The 18329-nt window shown below is 54.4% G+C and overlaps 1 protein-coding gene across 1 annotated transcript in view; it reads left to right on the top strand.

Annotated features, from left to right (window-relative positions):
- Positions 1-18329, top strand: part of CRISPLD2 (cysteine rich secretory protein LCCL domain containing 2) — a 66743-nt gene that overhangs the window by 11668 nt on the left and 36746 nt on the right. Inside the window, exons 2-6 of the mRNA XM_061173345.1 lie at positions 5755-6060; positions 10501-10619; positions 13106-13238; positions 13690-13805; positions 17667-17767. Coding sequence (XP_061029328.1) covers positions 5821-6060; positions 10501-10619; positions 13106-13238; positions 13690-13805; positions 17667-17767 — 709 coding nt within the window. The 5' untranslated portion in view covers positions 5755-5820. The remainder of the gene's footprint in view (positions 1-5754; positions 6061-10500; positions 10620-13105; positions 13239-13689; positions 13806-17666; positions 17768-18329) is intronic.

The raw sequence follows: 18329 nt of genomic DNA, 5'->3' as shown, positions 1-18329 counted from the left end.
AGCAGAGAAGGGCAGGGAGGGTCGCAGTGAGTGCTGGGTTGTTTGTGGGCGGCCCTCCCCTGTGTGGGAAATCCCCAAGGAAGCCCACCCCTCGGGAAGGCACGGTGGCATTGAGAAAGGGGCTTGGAGGTCAGACGGAGCTGCGTTCCAGCCCCAGGTTTTCTGCTTGCAGTTGTGTGACCCTGGGCAGGTTCCTGACACTCCAGGGGCCTCAGTCTCCTCATCTGTAAAATGGGAGCAATAGAGCCCAAACCTCTGAATCATCGGGAGGGTGAAGTGAGAAATGCAGCAACGGGCGTGCAGTGGGTCTCCCTCCGTGTAAGCCCCGCCGGCCTCCCTGGTGGGGGCCTGTACGTGTCATTGGAAAGCCCCAGGTGGTGGTGGGCAGTGTGTGTGTGTCTCATTGGGAAAACTTTTTTTTTTTTTTTTTTATTGAAGTATAGTTGGTTTATAATGTTGTGTTAATTTCTGCTGTACAGCAAAGTGACTCAGTTATACATATATATATTCTTTTTCATATTCTTTTCTATTATGATTTATCCCAGGATATTGAATGTAGTTCCCTGTGCTATACAGTAGGACCTCGTTGTTTATCCATTCTCTATATAATAGTTTGCATCTGCTAACCCCAAACTCCCACTCCACCCCCCCCATCCCCTCTACCCCTTGGCAACCACTAGTCTATTCTCTGTGTCTGTGAGTCTGTTTCTTTTAAATTGTAGATGGAAAGGGGGCTGAAGTGCTTTTTCCCTAAGTTCTGATCGAGCTGTTTCGGCAGTGGAAGCTGAATGCCAAGGGGCTGAAGGCCAAGGCGGGCTGGTGTGGCCCCGGGGAAGTCGCCTCGGCTGGTGGGCTCGTGCGGTGACACAGCGCCGATCGCCGCTGCCCAGGTTCCAGCCACGATCCCAGCCTTGGCCTCCCCATTTGCCTCTCTGTTCCTCCCTTACCCCCTTCCATACAGCTGCCAGTGGGATACTTAGAACACAGTTTCCCTCACTTATTATCTGATGCTTGTATTAGTTTGCCAGGGCTGCCAGGATAAAGTACCACAGACTGAGTGGTTTAAACAACACAAATTCATTTTCTCACACTTCTGGAGTCTGGAAGTCCAAGATCAAGGTGTTGGCGGGGCTAGTTTCTTTTAGGCCTTGCTCCTTGGTGTGTAGACGGCTGTCTCCTTGCTGTATCTCACACTCTCGTCCCTCTGTGTGTGTCTGTGTCCTAATCCCTTCTTCTTATAAGGACACCAGTCATACTGGAGCAGGGCTCACCCATATGACCTCATTTTAACTTAATCATCTCTTTAAAGACCCTTTCTCCAAATACAGTCACAGTCTGAGGTGCTGGGGGTTAGGACTTCGACATAGGAATTTGCAGGCCACACAACTCAGTCCAGGATTCTGTTTTTTTTCCCTGTGTGCCAGCCCAGTGCTGTGCTCTGGAATGTAGATGTGAGATGCCAGCCGTGTTACTGTTAACAGTTCTGCTTAAATCTTCAGTGTTCTCCTGTGGCCCAAACTTAGCAGAAGCCATTCAAGGTCCAGGCATTGCCCCCTCCCCAGCGTGGACCCCACCAACCCTCCCTGAGCTCCAGCAAGGCCAGGCCACTTTCAGACCCAATAGTGCCGCCCAGCACCATGCCCCGAATGGCCCAACCCAAGACACGTCGGTGTGGTCCAGGCTAGCGACTGTCTCGAGGTGGAGAAGCCACTTGGAGAAACGCCTCTTTTCACTTGTGTTTCTCCCCGTGGGAAGGTTTGACTAAACCCCATGGTTGGGAATTCCCTGGTGGTCTAGTGGTTAGGACTCTGTGCTCTGAGTGCTGAGGGCCCAGGTTCAATCACTGGTTGGGGAACTAAGATCCCCCAAACCACGCGGTGTGGCCATAAACAAACCAACCAACCAACCAACCCCATGGTTCTCCCAACTCTGAAGCTCCAGCCGAGGCTTTATCAGTTGTCTCTGGAACCTTGGAGGGAAGGACCCGTCTGCGGCCCATGGACCAAGCAAGGCCCTTGAATGTTCAGAGTGAAGGCGGCTGACCCAAGTCTTCTGGAATAAGGTCGCCCTTGTTCAGGAGAACATGCCGGGAGAATGCACTTGGAACCAGCAGTGGTTTCACTGTCCTTTCATGCTTTGGCATTTTGCTTTGTTTTATTCATTAATATTTTAAAAAATTTAAAATAGACAAGTCCAAAGGCTAGTATGCACTCACCACCGAGGTCCGGCCCCCGAGGACACCCTCCTCTGGCAACTACATCACAGTTCCTCCAACTCAGCCTGTCCACACAGCGTGAACGGAGCTTACACTTTGCCATATTTGCTTGAGATTTTTTTTAAAAATAAATTTATTTATTTGTTTTTTATGTCTATGTTGGGTCTTCGTTGCTGCACACGGGCTCTCTCTAGTTGCGGCGAGCGGGGGCTATACTCTTCGTTGCGGTGCACGGGCTTCTCATTGCGGTGGCTTCTCTTGTTGCAGAGCACGGGCTCTAGGCGCGCGGGCTTCAGCAGTTGTGGCTCATAGGCTCAGTAGTTGTGGCGCACGGGCTTAGTTGCTCCACGGCATGTGGGATCTTCCCGGACCAGCGTTCAAACCCCTGCATTGGCAGGTGGATTCTTAACCACTGCGCCACCAGGGAAGTCCCGAGACTTTTAATAGAAACAATATATTAGACATAAAGATGAGTTCCCTCATATTCTCCTTCCCGGTTCAATTTCCCTCACCCTGGCATCACCTACCACCATGAACTTGGTCTGTTCAGTCCTGGTTTTACCGTACAGACACATGCAGGCACACGCGCGTGCACACACACACACCATATACATATATGTACATACACGTATAATACATGTGTATATACTACACACATATACACAGATGTATGTGCATATACACATATCTATAAACTATACAAGGTATGGCTTATATGCCTTAAAACGCCCACAAATAGTACCGTTAGCATATTCTTTTTTTTTTCCTCTTTTGTGCTGTAGTTTTAATTTTATTTTTTACATTTTCTTCCAAATATAAAATACTCCTTATAAGTTTTATATGTACAAATTGTGGCAGTCAGGTTAAATTAGCATAGTATTCTACAGCTTGCTTTTTCAGCCCAACATCAGATTTGAGCTTTGTTTATGCCAACACTCACAGAGCTCCAGGTCATCATTTTTACTTGCTGTATAATATTCCACCCACACTGACTCACAATTCATTTACCCATCCCCCTACTGAGAGTCATTTGAGTTGTGCCCGTTGGTGATTTAAACCAAACCCAGTTTAGTTGAGTCATGTAAGCAATTCCTATTTCATGCCTTTTGGGGTGCCCTGCCCCTCGGGATGCTGAAGAGTAAAGCAAATCGGGTGTTGCCGTGACGCCCGAGTGGGCACTCCGTGATGTCGATCCCGCTCCTTCTTTGTCCTAGATCTTAACCCAGTGTCAGTGCGTTTTGGCATCCTTTTCAGCCTGGCCTCTGCAGCTGGGAAATGCTCGTATATGGTGGTGTGACTAAGCAGGGAGACGTCAGGGACCCTGAGAGCTTCTGCGTTTCTGGCTTGATCCCCACAGGGCGAACGAGCACTCAGAAGTCCCCCACCCTAACCCAGGTCCCTGCGGCTCTGCCCCAAAGGGAACTCCTCGGGAGGGAGGCCACATCTCACCCACTCCAAGGAGTCAGGCCTCCCCCTAGATGGCGGTTATATTTATCTGAAGCGTAAGCTCGGTCAGGACCCTGGAGAGTTTCCAGGGTTGGAGATGGGAACTGCCGCGTTCCCATAGCTCCTCCACTCCAGCTCTGCCTCCTGGGATGCCCCAGATGCGCCCTTGAGGATGTCCTCCTCCAGCTGCCAGCTTGCAGCCCCAGACCACGCGACCGGTGAAAACCCAGCTGTTGCTGGTATAGGAGAAGACCAGAGGGGCCACCCGGGGTTCCGGGTGGGTCAGCGTCCAGGCTTGGCTGCCTCCCCCACTATCCAAGGGGGCCCTGGAGTCCCTCCCACCAGCTCCCCGTGCTGTCTTGTCAGGCCTGTCCCGCTGGGTAGGGGCTGTGGGTTTCCTCACCTGTCGCCCAACTGGGAGCTCCTTGAGGCCAGGACAGTGCCCTTTTCATCTTCGTGTCCCAGCGCCCAGCACAAAATAGGTGTCTAATAAAGGTCATTGGGTGACTGACTGACTCTCCTTGGGAGTAAAGCAGAGGCGAGAGGGTGAACGAACACACTCATTCAAGCCCTGCCTTGTCTTCTTGGACCAGACCATAAGCCAGGACGAAGACCATGCTTTGTGACCTTTAGTGGGACCCCATGGAGCCAGGGTAGCATGATGGGAAATCCCCGACCCTCAGAGACATCACACCTGGGTTCGAGTCTTACCAGTACAGCGGCCTTGGGATCGGCACTCCAAGCCTCAGCCTCCTCACCTGTAAAATGGGAGTGATAACAGACCGACCTCCTGGGTTGTCGTGAGGATTGGAAATGACATAATGAGGTGACTGGCCCACGTAGATGCTCAGGAAGGGTTCTGGGAAGGAACACAAGGCACAGCGGAAATTCACCTAATAAATTAACTTCGGACCGTGGAATTTTAAAATTACTAAGTGTATTCCAAGACTAAGGCAGCTTTTCCTAAGACGCTAACTAAGAAAGGTTAGTAAGCGGCGTTATTTGGCAAAAGAGCCTGTAGCCCAAAGGCAAGGAGGGATCATCAAGATCCTTGATGGGTCATAAAATGAGGGATTCACTGCAGTCGGCACCGGGGGTCTCTGAGAGGGGTGAATCCCAACCAATGGGACCGCGAGGCCGTGCGCCACGGCCCTCAGCCCGGCACGTGTCAGGGTTAGGGTTCCAGAAGTGCTCCTTGGGAAGTGCAGCTCCAAGATGGGCCTTGAAGGACCGGGAGTCCCAGCCGCCATCTTCTGTCCCCTCGGCCCTGCTGATGCAGTTGTTGGGTACTAATAACCCATATGAAGCACTAACTTAGCAGCCAACAGGGTAACTAACACCCGGCAGTGCCTGTAGCGAGCGCATTGTCAGACAGAAGCTGCCTGAGGGAGGCTGCATGCCAGGATGTTTGGGGGGTTTGCCAGGCAGGGATGGGATGAGAGTGGGTACACAGATACCCCTTGGAGGTCCTCTCTCTTTCTACTGTCACTTTCTCCAAGGAGCAAATCGGCAGAGTGCATGGCTGGGTCCCTGGCTGGGTCCTGGGAGATTGTGTCGTAGTGTGAGACGGTTTCACAGGTGGTACCCGGTGGAAGGGCCGTGATAGGTGGGGCCTCATGCAGTGATGGGTCTGGGGATGCCTGACAATCGCTTTGGGAACTGAGTCTTACTTCACAGGGACCAGGAAGTTTGCCACTCACGTTGGTTCACGGCACGTCCTTTCGTGATGTGAAATGACTTTAGCAATCTCTTTTGGGGGCAGGAGATGGGACTTAATTCAGGCCGTAGAGCCACCGCAGTCCTGAATGAGTCCAAATGCTGACTCAGAGCGATAATAGATGGTGCCATGAGAAGCTGAGTCCAGGAGAGACCGAGCCAGGATGTCCCATGTGGCATCAGGCAACTTGCCTTGCTGGAGACCCTTGGCTTGAATCCCAGCTCCACCACTTCCTGCCTGCAGGACCTTGGTGGTTTAGCTTCTATGGCCTCAGTCTCCGCATCTGCAAAGTGGGGAGAATGATGTCCGGTCCGGTCACTGCCGTCGCGGGTTTGACACTGACCGACTTCTCCCGCCGCCCTCTGCTTCTTTTCAGAGCACACGAGCACCTCAGGAGCCCAGGCCACCCTGTCATCCCAGCCCTTGCTGCCAGCGTGGAGCCATGAGCTGTGTCCTGAACGGCATTGTGCCCTTGGGGCTGGTGCTGCTGGTCTGTGGAGCCCAAGGCTTTTTCCTGCCCAATGTCACACACCTAGAGAAGCTGCTCAGCAAATACCAGCAGGACAGACCCCACTCCCGGGTCCGGAGGGCCATCCCCAGGGTGGACAAGGAGGAGATCCTCATGCTTCACAACAAGCTGCGGGGCCAGGTGTCGCCACCGGCCTCCAACATGGAGTACATGGTGAGTGCTGGGGCACCACAGAGGCTGGCCCCATCGGCGGGGGGGAGGGGTGGGGGATGGCAGGCTTGGGGACTCCTGGTGAGAGAGGGCCCCCTGCCTCTGTTCTGGATGCCCTACCCGATCAGCACAGGCTGCACCTCTCTGTAGCTCAGCCCGAGCTCCCCGCCCTTGACTCTTCCTCCCAGACCCTCCTGGAGAGGGAGGGGGAGGGGGAGGGTCAAGGGCTGGGCTTTGGTGAGTCCGACCCCAGCTCTGCTACGTCTTCACTGTGTGACCTTGACGACTCCTTAGCCAATCTGAGCCTCAGCGTCTACTTTGGAAATCCCACCTCATGTGGCCCCCGTGACCATCTCACGGCATTTGTGTTGAATGCCTGGCAGATGCCCAGCGCTGGGGCTGTGCTGTTACCGCTGTCCTTGTGTCACCCTTAGCTTCACCCCACCGTTTAGCTGCGCCTTCCGTCTGAGTAGCGAGGGGTGGCCGAGTCCATGAGTGATGGGGTGTCTGCTGGGGAGGAGGAGTAGAGGAGGGACAGTGGAGGGTCCCCTGTGCGTCTGGAGAAGCCCCGCATTTCGGAGCAGGAGGGGCAGCCGGCTCCCCGGTGCACGTCCCCAGCTCTGCCCTCACTCATGTGTCTCCGTGTCCCATCCCCCCAGCCCTGTGAAACGGGCGCCGTGGTATCCCCCCACTTTATAGACTGGGAAGCCGAGGCCAAGGTCACACAGCTGTAGAGGCGGAGGCGAATGCTGACCTGGGTCCGGCTGAGTCCAGGACCCATGCTCTTGTCCCCTGTCCACGCTCAGTTTAACCCCTCCCCCCCTTCCCCCCCTCCCCCCCGACCCCACCAGTACCAGGGGCTCTTTCTCCAGCCTTTTCCATCCTCCCTTGATTATCGGGGCAGCCTCAGCTCTGGGGTGGGGTCGGGGGCTGTTTCACCTCCCATCTTGCCCTCTTCCGGCCCATTCTGCATCCTGGTATCACGTTATAGTTCCTAAATCTCACTCTCTTCCAGCCTTTCCCCTGGCAGGAGCCTCGGTGGCCCTCTGTGCTTCTTGCCCGGCATCTGAGGCCTCCTATCAGGAGCCCTTGTCTGTCTGGATAGCCTGTTTCCCTCCCTTGCCTTTGGCCACAGAGGCCTCTGGGTGCTGTGTGTGTTACAGACCCCGCCACCGACCCCACCCCCGACCCCACCCCCAGGAGGGCTGCACACTCACCACTCCGGTATCCACCTCCCTGCAGCCCTGGCCCCGGGCCCTCTCCTTCCTCTGGACTCTCAGCTGCAGCTTTCCGTGTTGCCTGTGCTCCGACCTCGGCCACCCTCATGGTCGGTCACCTGCCCGCGTGCCTGTGAGTCCCTCGGTGTCCTTGTCTGTGCTTGCGCGAGGTGGCCCATCACCAGCTGTGAGACGGATGAACGGATGCCCGTCTGCGCAGAGCCCCGAGTCCTCTGGGAACTCGTTATGAAACCATTTCTCTTTTCCCTGAAGAAGATGCTCCAGACATTTATTCCAAAGGGGCTGTGATAATTTTAGGAGGCAGAGTGGGCGCCCTTTCAACGTGCAAACGCATGGGCAGCTGCGCAGACCTTTATAGGGTTAAAGATGGAGACAATCAGGGTGGATTTTCTTTTTAGGGCACGGACTCCTCCCCGCTCCTTCCCAGCAACTGGTCATTTGGCGTCTGTCCCCGTGGGGAAAAGACACTCTCCACCTCTTTCTGGATCAGTCACCCTCCATCCTGTGCCCCTCCCCACCCCAAGGCCCTGTGTGGTGCCTACCAGGGAGCAGGCATTTTCCTGGGCCTGAAGCTTGACTGAGCCCCAGCCCCGCCAGGGTCGTGGCTGTTTCCTGCCTCCTATGGGGAGCAGGCTGGGTTTCTGCGGGTCTTTTCCTCATGCCCTGTGCTTGTCCGGTGCTTGTCAGGGAGATTCAGGGCAGGGGAAAGGAGCTTGGGGACGCAGCAGGCAGGGACAGGCCCTGGGCAGCCTGTGACTAGCCTGCTGTGTTTTTCTATTTGTTTACTTCATGGTATCTCAGGGTTGGAGCTGGGCTCTGGCTCCTTCGGTCTCAACAGCCCCCCTGTGGGGGAAGTAGAGCCTTTAGGGGTGTTGTTGAGGCCGCCTCTGAGCAGGGGGCCGCGGGACGGGGCCGGCAGTCCGAGGCTCAGCACCGTCCCCTCCCTCCCGGCATCCTCGGCCAAGAGCTGCCCGGCCCGTCTCCACCCAGACAAGTGGCACTGATTTGGGAAAGTGTCTCAGATCCATGGCTTCCTGCTCGGCCCTGCTCGCTGGGGCTTCGAGCCACAGTCCTTTGAAATAGGCTCAGCACTGAGAGGTGGATTTTAAAACTCCAGAAGTTAAGATACCCCACTTCGAGATTTTATGAGTGGACAGGCTCTGGAGCCAGCCTGCCTGGGGTTAGGTAGCTGCCACGTGCTAGCTGTGTGACTTCGGCAGATTACTTAGCCTCTCTGCGTTTATAATTCCTCACCAAGCACAACGGGGACGACAAAAGTACCTTTCTCACAGAGTTGTTTGGAGGAGTCAATAAGATAATGCATGATACTAAATAAATGTGAATTATACTATTGCTATGATTTTAGTAACCATTATTATTTTAGTGGAGTGGGACCAGCACTTGGTGGCAGCGTGCAGAGCAGGAAGAGCCCCCTTGGAAGCCAGACACGGCTGGCTTGTTAAAGTTCTAACAAGTTCCTAGCTGGGTGACCTTAGGCAAGTCACTTAACCTCTCTTAACCTCAGAGGTTTTTGTTTGTTTGTTTTATCTGCAACAGTGGAGAGATAAAACATACCTCCAGGGCTTGTTGGGGGAATTAAATAAGAAAATGGTGCTAATGTTCCCTGCAACTGGCAGGTGTTCAGATGATGACTGCCCTGGCACCTGGTGGGTGCTTGAGAAAGTTAACTTCCTTAATATCCAGGTACCATTGACTGAGAGCTACTTTGCTTCTCATCTGGGGGCTCCATGCCTGCTCTCATTCAACCTTCCCCCAGATCCTATTCCAGGTACCATTAGCCCATTTAGAGATAGGGAAACAGAGGCACAGAGACGTGAAACCATTTGCTTGAAGTCACACAGCCAGCAAGAGGCAGAGCCTGGCACCATACCCAGGTTCACCTAACAAGAACGCTCTTGTTAGGTGAACAAGACCTAACAAGAGCACCTCACTGCCCCGCCCTCTGAAGGTGGGAGGTGCGTGCTCTTATCAACAGGCCTGTCTCCCACTGACTGAGTGTGGCCCCTGGGGGTGTTGACCCCCTGTTTCAGGCTGTGCTTGGGCACTGGAGAAAGATCCGAGGCAGAAGTGGTGCAGGGTTTGGTGGGCGCTGAAGGTGGGGCACTGTCGGCGAGAAACCCAGAATGTCCCCTGCAGCTGAAATGGGCAGCGGGTCAAGAGGTGTGACCCTGGGCCCCCCGAGGCGTCTGCCCTGGGGCAGGACTTGCCCCTGGATGTTGAGGAGTCGCAGTTATCTTGGCCAGAAGGAGACGGTGAGACAGGAGGAGGAGAGGGCAGTGGGCAGCTTCCGTTCAGGGGTCCCACAGTTGGTTCAACCAGTCTCCTGTTCCTGTTCCTGGATGGTCCCGGGGCTCTGCCTGGATAGGCTTTCAGTGAGCAACTACTGTGTGCCAGGGCTGGGGCTTCCCAGAGCGAGGGACAGCCCCTGGCTGCCCATGAGCTGGAGCATCTTCCCCAAGACTCTGGGAGGGGGTGAGGCAGCCGCTGGCTCGCAGCTGGGAGGGCCGCTTGGCGTTGTTTGTTCCTCCGCAGAAGAGAAGTGACCCTGCTTGCCTTGTTCACCGTGTTGTTTCTTGAGGAGTTATGTGTGCTCCCTGGGCCGGCTGGGAGGTGAGAGGGCTGCAGATTCTTTGGCCCAGACCCCTGACTCAGGGAGGGCTGCGCCGGAGGGGAACAGGACTGGGCGAGTTGAAGGCATTTCTTGCTACCTAAAAAAATATATATATACATATATATAATGGTAAAATATGCGTAATATAAAACTTACCATTTCAGCTATTTTTAAATGCACTGTTCAGTGACATTAACTACATTCACACCATTGTGCAACCATCACCACCATCACCGTCATTCATCTCCAGGATTTATTCATCCTCCCATTTCACAGATGAGGAGACTGAGGCTGAGAGAAGGGACTTGCCAGTGTCCCCGACAAATTAGGGGCCGAGCAGGTGCTCTGAGGATCGGGGCTCCTCTAGGTTCTTTGCTGACCGGCCACTTCCCACCTCCCGAGCAAGGAACGCATCGGAGACATGCACGAAGTCCCTGTGTCCAGTGTCGTGGAAGCCGAAGCCCGGCCCTCGGGGTCTCCCAGGGCCTGAGCTGGGGACGTCTCTGCAGTTTGGGTTCTTAACACCCACCCCTGACCCTGACCTCCTGGTGCCCATTTCTCGTCCCCTTGCAGACCTGGGATGAAGAGCTGGAGAAGTCGGCGGTGGCCTGGGCCCAGGAGTGCATCTGGGAGCATGGGCCCAAAAGCCTGCTGGTGTCCATCGGGCAGAACTTGGCCGTGCACTGGGGCAGGTAAGAGCCGCTGTGACCCCCTGCTTGTGAACGGGGGTCTCACTCACGCCGCCGAACCTCCAAGGCCTTGACAGTGTCTGTTAACTGTCGCCCACGGACCTTCCCCCAGGTCAACCGGGCCACATTCCCGAGCACCCAAGCCAGCTGGCAGTCCCTCCCGGGCTGGGGGCTGGTTGCCTTAGAGGAAATGGACAAAATATCTTCTGGCCGATTAAGACTCACTGACCACGTGCTGTGCGCACGAGTCCTCCGAATGGGGGCCCAGGGTCCCGGGGTCTGCTTTCGTTTTGCCGCACTTATTGAAAAGTTGGTCTGGACTGGAAACAGCCCCTCAAAGTTCAGGTCAGGGTTTGCTTGCCTTCAGCCGCCTATTTACTCTATTTCCAGCTCTTTAAGCGTGGAATGTAATGGGTCCACGAGCAGCTGCATTTTCCTTTAGCCAGTGCCTTTCTGGGAGGGACCTGGGCAGGTGTCACCATGGGTCCAGAGGTGTGACTTCGTGGAACCACAGCAACCCAGTATTCTTTTCTGCTTTTTATGAAGTCAGTCTTTTGACAGCATTAAGAGAAAATGTCTAAAGGGAACCAAACCCATCGATCCACTGCCCTGGTTCAGCTCTTTGCGTGTTCCTGGGCTTCTGAGGTGCATCTGGCTGTGGGCCAGCATGTTTTCACGTAGTTGTAACTGTGGCCAGGACAGCTGTTAATTCTTTTTTTTTTTTTTTTTTTTCCTTCTCATACGATATCAAACCATTTTCTGTTACATAGTTGTCATGGTTATCACGTCGTCAAGGCTGCCTGTGGGCCATCAAGTTGACAGACTGGAATTTAGCCATTCCATTCTTTTTTTTTTTTTTAATTAATTAACTTATTTGTGTTTTGTTTTTTGGTTTTTTTTGGCTGTGTTGGGTCTTCATTGCTGCGCGTGGACTTTCTCTAGTTGAGGCGAGCAGGGGCTACTCTTCGTTGCCGTGCGCGGGCTTCTCATCACGGTGGCTCCTCTTGTTGCGGAGCGCGGGCTCTAGAGCGCAGGCTCAGTAGTTGTGGCGCACGGGCTTAGTTGCTCCGCGGCATGTGGGATCTTCCCCGGGCAGAATCGAACCCGTGTCCCCTGCATTGGCAGGAGGGTTCTTAACCACTGTGCCACCAGGGAAGCCCAAGCCATTCCATTCTTGTAGCTAGGTTTGTTTTTTTTTTTCTTTTCCCCCTTGGCTCATTTGAATGATTTCATTAGGAAGACTCTGAGGAGTAGGATTAATAGGTCCCAGGGCACAAAGACCGTCCCCCTTCTGGATGAATATTGCCAACTCACTTTACAAAAGAGACCCTCTTCTGAAGGCCCCTCTGCAGCCAACTGTTCTCTTTCCGAAACCACCCCAGCCTGGCTGTGAGGTTCCAGGGAAATAGACAGACTGGTGATGGGTTCCCTGTGGCCCTAGAGCGCTGTTGCTGCGTGTGTCTCTTTCCCCGAGCTGGCCCCAGGAAGGGAGGCTGCTTCTCCAGCCACGGCACTGACCGCCACCATTCCCTGGGTGCTGACAGTAATTGTTACAAGACTTCTAACCACCCGGGTCCCCACAGTGCCCTCAGAAGTCACCAGTCGCCACCACATCTGTTCTCTTTATTGAAACCACTTTGTTTACGCTTGCTGGTGACAGTGACAGGGGTTCCAGTCTGGTTTATTTTCTTTCCCGGTGCCAACCTGGCAGACAGGGTTGAAGCCAGGGGGCGGCGGCCACCAACAGTGGCTGGGGGCGTGCTCCTCAGTGTTGGGGACGAGGGAGGGCTCAGGTGATAAAATCCCAAAGGGGAGCTTGGTACGAGGGTTTGCCCAGCTGACTGCAGGGCTCTGCACACCTGTGGGTTCCTGTGCCTTGAATGAGTTTTCTGCCTTGTGTCTGAGTCCTCGGGTCCCCTGGCAGCCAAGGAACGAAGCTGGTCATGACGTTATAGAAATGTGAGGCTTTAGGCTGCTCTTTGGGGGGTGTGTGTGTGTGTGTGACAGGGACCTGTCTGCCCTGTCCCCCATAGCCAGCTGTTTCCCAACTTCCAGACCCTCCCCGCCACAGTTCCGTTATCTGGTCAGGATCTGTTCAGTTATCTACTTACTGTTTTTCTCTACGTTGACTTTAAATGGACTTGCATCTTCAGTTTTGTCTTAGCAGTAATATCTGTGAAATATGGGATTCCCCAAATGTACGTGAAAATTAATACATAATTATTAACATAAAAAAGAACTCACCGGGGGCCAGGTAAAAGTTTCCCACACACACTGGTGGCTTGTAGGTCACCCAGGGACACTCCTGGAACCCAGAGGAGGCCAATTCGGGTTTTAAGCACTTTTAACAGATACTGGGTGGGATATGGGGCTGTTGGCCCAAAGAAGCGCCCCCACCAGCTGCCCCATGGGTGGCGGTGCTGCCAGTGGGGGTCTCCGTCGTTGGGTGCTTGGTGGCCAGCACATAACAAGCTGATCTGCCCCTGCAGGTATCGCTCTCCTGGCTTCCACGTGCAGTCCTGGTATGACGAGGTGAAGGACTACACCTACCCCTACCCCCACGAGTGCAACCCCTGGTGTCCGGAGAGGTGCTCTGGGACCATGTGCACCCACTACACACAGGTAAGGCTGAAGATCAGGTGTGACCTCAGCCTGGCACCCCCAAACACTGTCACTCACCTGGCCCTGTGGAACTGTTGCCCAGTCAGAAAACCTCTGGTCTATCATTGCCTTAATTTTTTCCTTTAATTCGGCGCTACTCAAAGTATAGCTGGTGGGCCAGGCTGTTTGTGGCCAGTTCACAAATATGGAAACTGAGAGTAAGCACTAGAAACTTCTATGGCAGCTTTACATTGCTGGGGAATTTTCCTTGTGTGTTTTTTTGTTCTTTTTTTGTTTGTTTGCTTTTGTTTTAAACAAATGTGTGGCTCTTTAATGGGTTAGGGGAAGAATCTGGTCCTTCACCTCTTCACCACACACCCCTTTCGTGCCAGCACCTTATGGATCCAGGCCAGATTATGTCACCCTGGTCATTTGTCCCTTGAGCTCAGATGTATGGATGTCATCTTTTCAGATAGTTTGGGCCACAACCACCAAGATTGGCTGTGCCGTGAACACCTGCCAGAGGATGAATGTCTGGGGAGATGTTTGGGAGAATGCGGTCTACCTCGTCTGCAATTACTCTCCAAAGTAAGAACAAGTGACATGGTTTTATGGGTTGGGGTGTGTTTGCCTGCTATGGAAGACCCAACTAAAACTGGCTTCAGTGGTAAAATCTCTTTATTATTTCACATAACAAGGCATCTAGAGGTTGGTGCATCTAGGTTAGCTTAATAGCTCAGCATGTCAATGAGAACTTCCTGTCTTCTTGCTGTATTGTCCTCTCCTCACGGTCCCAAGATGGCTGTAGAGCACCAGGCATCACATCTTCCCAAACAGAAGGGAAGAGAATGGTAGAAAAGGCCTCTCTCCTTAGGCTTTTCTCACCCCTGGCCCACTTTCTCCTTATGTCATTGGCCAGAACTAGACCACTCATGGACAAGGGGGAACCAGACTGCCCCAGTTGGCTTTGACCAATGAAATTGCCCCAGTTGGCTTTGCAAGTCATCCCCTGGGGCTACTTGAATAAGTCAGAAGCAGGAGTAGTTGGCTGGGCAACCAGTGGGGTCTGTCATAGGGATTCTTTTTCTCTGAAAATACGCAGCAGATAGCACTCTAGCAAATAGGTATTCATGCTAGTCCTAGTTTTTGCATCTTTATATTTCCCCTCCCAGAAGGGACCTCATCACACCTTTAGGTCATAGTCTCTCTTCCTCTTTACAGCATCCTCATGTCATCAATGTGTCACTTATCCCTTTACTCATTCACCTCCGTTGCTCATCGGACAAGTATGTGCTGATTCTCAGAGACTGGCTCACCCAGTTTACAGCCTGTGGTTTGCACACTGGCCACTGGGCTGGCCGCCATCCTAGCACTGGGCCCTGCACGCAGTGTGCCCTTGAGGCATGTTTTCTCCATGACTGCATGAAACAGGAATGACCTCATTTACTGGGTTGGATCAGGAGTGGCCGTGAGAAGGTGGGATGAAGAGGGAATCGCTGAGGTTGGGAGGAAAATAGAAACTCTCTGTAAACCATCTGGCACGCCTGTGGTAATGGTGTCTCAAGCAGCCCGCAGGGATGAGGGCAGGGGGGTTACGTCATCCATGGGAGGGACCTGAGCTCCATGGAAGAGCAGTAAGGTGGTCCCCATGGTGGAACTCCTTGCAGAGTGGCAGGTGGGGAGTGAGGAATCATTTGATTTAAGTCTTTATATTAAAAAATACACTAGAAGATCCAACCAGAAATACCATTCTTCCCTTATTTAGTCTTTACCGCTTTCTTGAAAAAATAATGACTTGTGTACAGTAAAGTACACTAATCCTAAGAGCACAGCTGGATACATTTTCACACATATAGACATGTATTAGTCAGCTCAGGCTGCCGTAACAGAATACCACAGATCGGGTGGCTTGAGCAATACACATTTATTTCTCACAGCTCTGGAGGCTGGAAGTCCAGATCAGGGTCCAGCAGGGTCAGTTTCTAGTGAGGAGTCTCTTTCTGGCTCACGGATGGCCACGTTCTCCCTGTGTCTCCACATGGCGTTTCCTCAATGTGTGCTGGGGGTTGGAGGGGGAGGGAGACGGAGGGGGAATTGAGCTCTCTGTGTCTCTTCTTATAAGGACACTAATCCTGTCAGATCAGGGTCCCACCCTTGTGACCTCATTTAACCTTAATCACCTCCTCCGAGGCTCCATCTCCGAATGCAGCCACGTTGGAGGGTTAGGGTTTCATCATACGAATTGGGGGGTGGGCACACACGTTCAGTCCATGCATATGTATATGCATTATGTATGCATTATGTATACCTGTGTAACTAGCACCCAGGTCAAGGGAGGGAGTATTTCCAGGGCCCCAGGCTGGAAGCGGGGGGGCTCCCTCATGCCCCACAGAGTGGCTGACATTCTGACACCCCTCCCCATCGGTCAGTCTGTCTGGTTCGGACCCTCCTGTGAATGGACAGATATGCCGTCTTGTGCCTGCCATCTGCCTCTCAACACCGTGTCTGGGAGATTCGTCCATGGTGTTGTGTGTTCGGTGGGCAGTTTTTTTCAGATGTCTTCGTGGTTTTCCAAGATGTCCACAGCCTCTTTCTTCAAGAGTCCGAGCCCCCGGCCGTGCAGGGGGCAGTGGCTGAGAGGGTGGGCCCTGGGGTGGTGTCTGGGCTCAGGTCTCTTTGGGAGGGGGTGGGGTGGGGTGGTCTTGCACCTTGATGGCCTCATGGGTGAGGGGAGGATGCTCACTTCCTGGGGCTGTTGGGAGCGGGGAGGTTGCCCGTCTACAGGACGCCTAGCACCCAGCCCGCATCCACGACCGGTACCCGGGGAGTTACTGCACCAGCTGTGTGGGAGACTTGGTTTGTCGCTGAGGAAATGTGGAACCTACCTGTGCTGGTGAACTTGGCTGGGGGAGGGGAGGAGCCTGTCTGGGAGGCCCGGATGGTCTGAAGAAACCTACTGAGCCCCACCCAGTGACAGGGCAGGTGCTGGGGCACCCTGGGTCTGCCTGGCGATGGTCCATTTGGGAGGGTCATCCCGAAGCCCCCCGTGAGTCCCTAGCCAGCCTGCACATGGGGCAGAGGTGCTCAGCGGAGCAGGGTCTGCAGCCTGGTGGGGGATGTTATTTTGCCATCCGTGGGTGCAGATTATAACAGTACCCCCCAGCCCCCCTCCCACCCTCCCCAGGCCCGATGCCCACGTGGCCCTGGGTGATGCTGTTCCGCTATTTTGAGCCGTCCGGGGGCAAACAGAGTGTGTGTTTTCTGCACTTGTCTCCCGGCCATCACTCTCAGGACCCCTCCTTGGCCACCCTGGACAGCCATCAGAAACGTCACCCAATGAGGATGTTGATTTAGCAGATGCTCAGAGACCATGTTGCTGTCACCAGGGGCTGGCCCCAGTCTGAGGCATCCACACAGCCGCCCCCTTCATCTCGGGACCACCCCCCGTGGTTACCCCACTACAGAGAAGGGGGCAGAGGCTCAGGGTCGAGGGGCATTGGCTGGGGTCACCCGGCTGGCAGGGCCAGGTCCAGCCCCGGGAGTCTACTCATCACCGCTCGGCCATGCTTGGCCCAGGATCGGGGCCGCGAACCTCTTTCCTGAGTGGACAGACGGGTGACGGGGCACCCATGAAGGAAGTTTCTAGAACAAATCACAGAGACTGGCTCCCAATCACTCACCTCTCCGGCCTGTGCTGCTAAAGGCCCAGGTGCTGGGAGAAGGGCTTGGGAATTCCACTCACCACCTGCAACCCGGCCCCTGGAGAAATCCCACAGACCGGCCTCTGGTTTTCCTGCCCTGGGAACTTCAAAGGGAGGCGGATGGCACCTGTAATGCCCAGAGGGACCTTGGTCCCAGCCCCGAGAGCAGAGTGTGGTCAAAGGCTCTGAGCCCCACGGCCTGGGTTCAAATCCCAGCCCTCGCACTCCCTCGTTGTGTGACCTTGGGCAAGTCCCTTAACCTCTCTGAGCCTCAGTTTCCTCTTCTGAAAAAGGATTGAACTCCAGCACGTCCCTCCTGGGGTGCTGGAAGGATGGAGTGAGCAGGTAGGTACGTGGTAAACACGAGGCACTCCCTGGAACAGGCTGACCTTTACTCATTTGAGAAACGGCTTCAGAGGATCCCAGCATCTTCCAGTGGAGAGGCATCGGGGCTGGGACTGGGGGTGGCTGACAGCAGTCAGAGCTGTGTGAGGGAGCAACGTGGATAGGTGTGAGGCCACAGGACAAAGGTGCAGGGAGAAGGATGCTTCGTAGCTCCCGACTGGGATTCTTCTGGAATTCTCTAGACTCTGTACACAGTAGGGGCTCAGGGCAGGTGCCTTTCCCCCTTCACACCTTCCTTCCTCCCTGACCGTGTCTGGGGTCCCGAGAGGTTCCAGAAAGGAGAGAGAAGCCCCCCGGGCCCTGGCGTGGCGGCCCCCTGACGGTGTTTCTGGTCTGTCCTCAGGGGCAACTGGATCGGAGAAGCCCCCTACAGAACTGGCCGGCCCTGCTCTGAGTGCCCGCCCAGGTACGGAGGCAGCTGCAAGAACAACTTGTGTTACCGAGGTAGGAAACGACTTCAAAACCCTTTGGAACGGGGTTCCCCTCAGTCCCTGAGTCATAGAGTGGCTGACGTGAAACGGGGAAGTTGGACAATTTTGGGGGGAAGTTGGTCCCTCCCGCCCTCACCCTCGGCCCTCCCCTCCCCATCTCTGGACTCGGGGTTCAGCCCCAGCTCCCCGGGGACACGGCTGCCCCTGGGACATCCCCCCAGTGGGCGTCTCCCGTGGGAGGCATCCCTGCCTTGGTGCTCAGAGTTTGGTATAAAACAGACAACAAACAAGGAATTTAAAACAGCCACGTGATTGATGGTCCAGGCGAGCTGCAGGCCGGGCAGGGGCCGCCCCCGCGGGTTGTCAGAGCCCCTCCTGCCCGTCCTTGTCCCCCCCGCCCCGGCCACCCAGGCGTGTGCAGCTCGTCCAGCCCTTACTCGTCAGAAACCTCTGTTTCCCCTACCCCACAGCTCAGGCCGAGCCGGAGCTTTCAGAGGCCGTTTTTCCGGCGATGCCAGCATTTGCTTATTATTATTTTTTTTTAAAAACATCTTTATTGAAGTATAATTGCTTTA

Source organism: Eubalaena glacialis, chromosome 18 (assembly GCF_028564815.1).
Source record: "Eubalaena glacialis isolate mEubGla1 chromosome 18, mEubGla1.1.hap2.+ XY, whole genome shotgun sequence".
In the NCBI taxonomy this organism is placed as follows: Eukaryota; Metazoa; Chordata; class Mammalia; order Artiodactyla; family Balaenidae; genus Eubalaena; species Eubalaena glacialis.
This window is presented reverse-complemented; position numbering and strand designations above follow the sequence as displayed.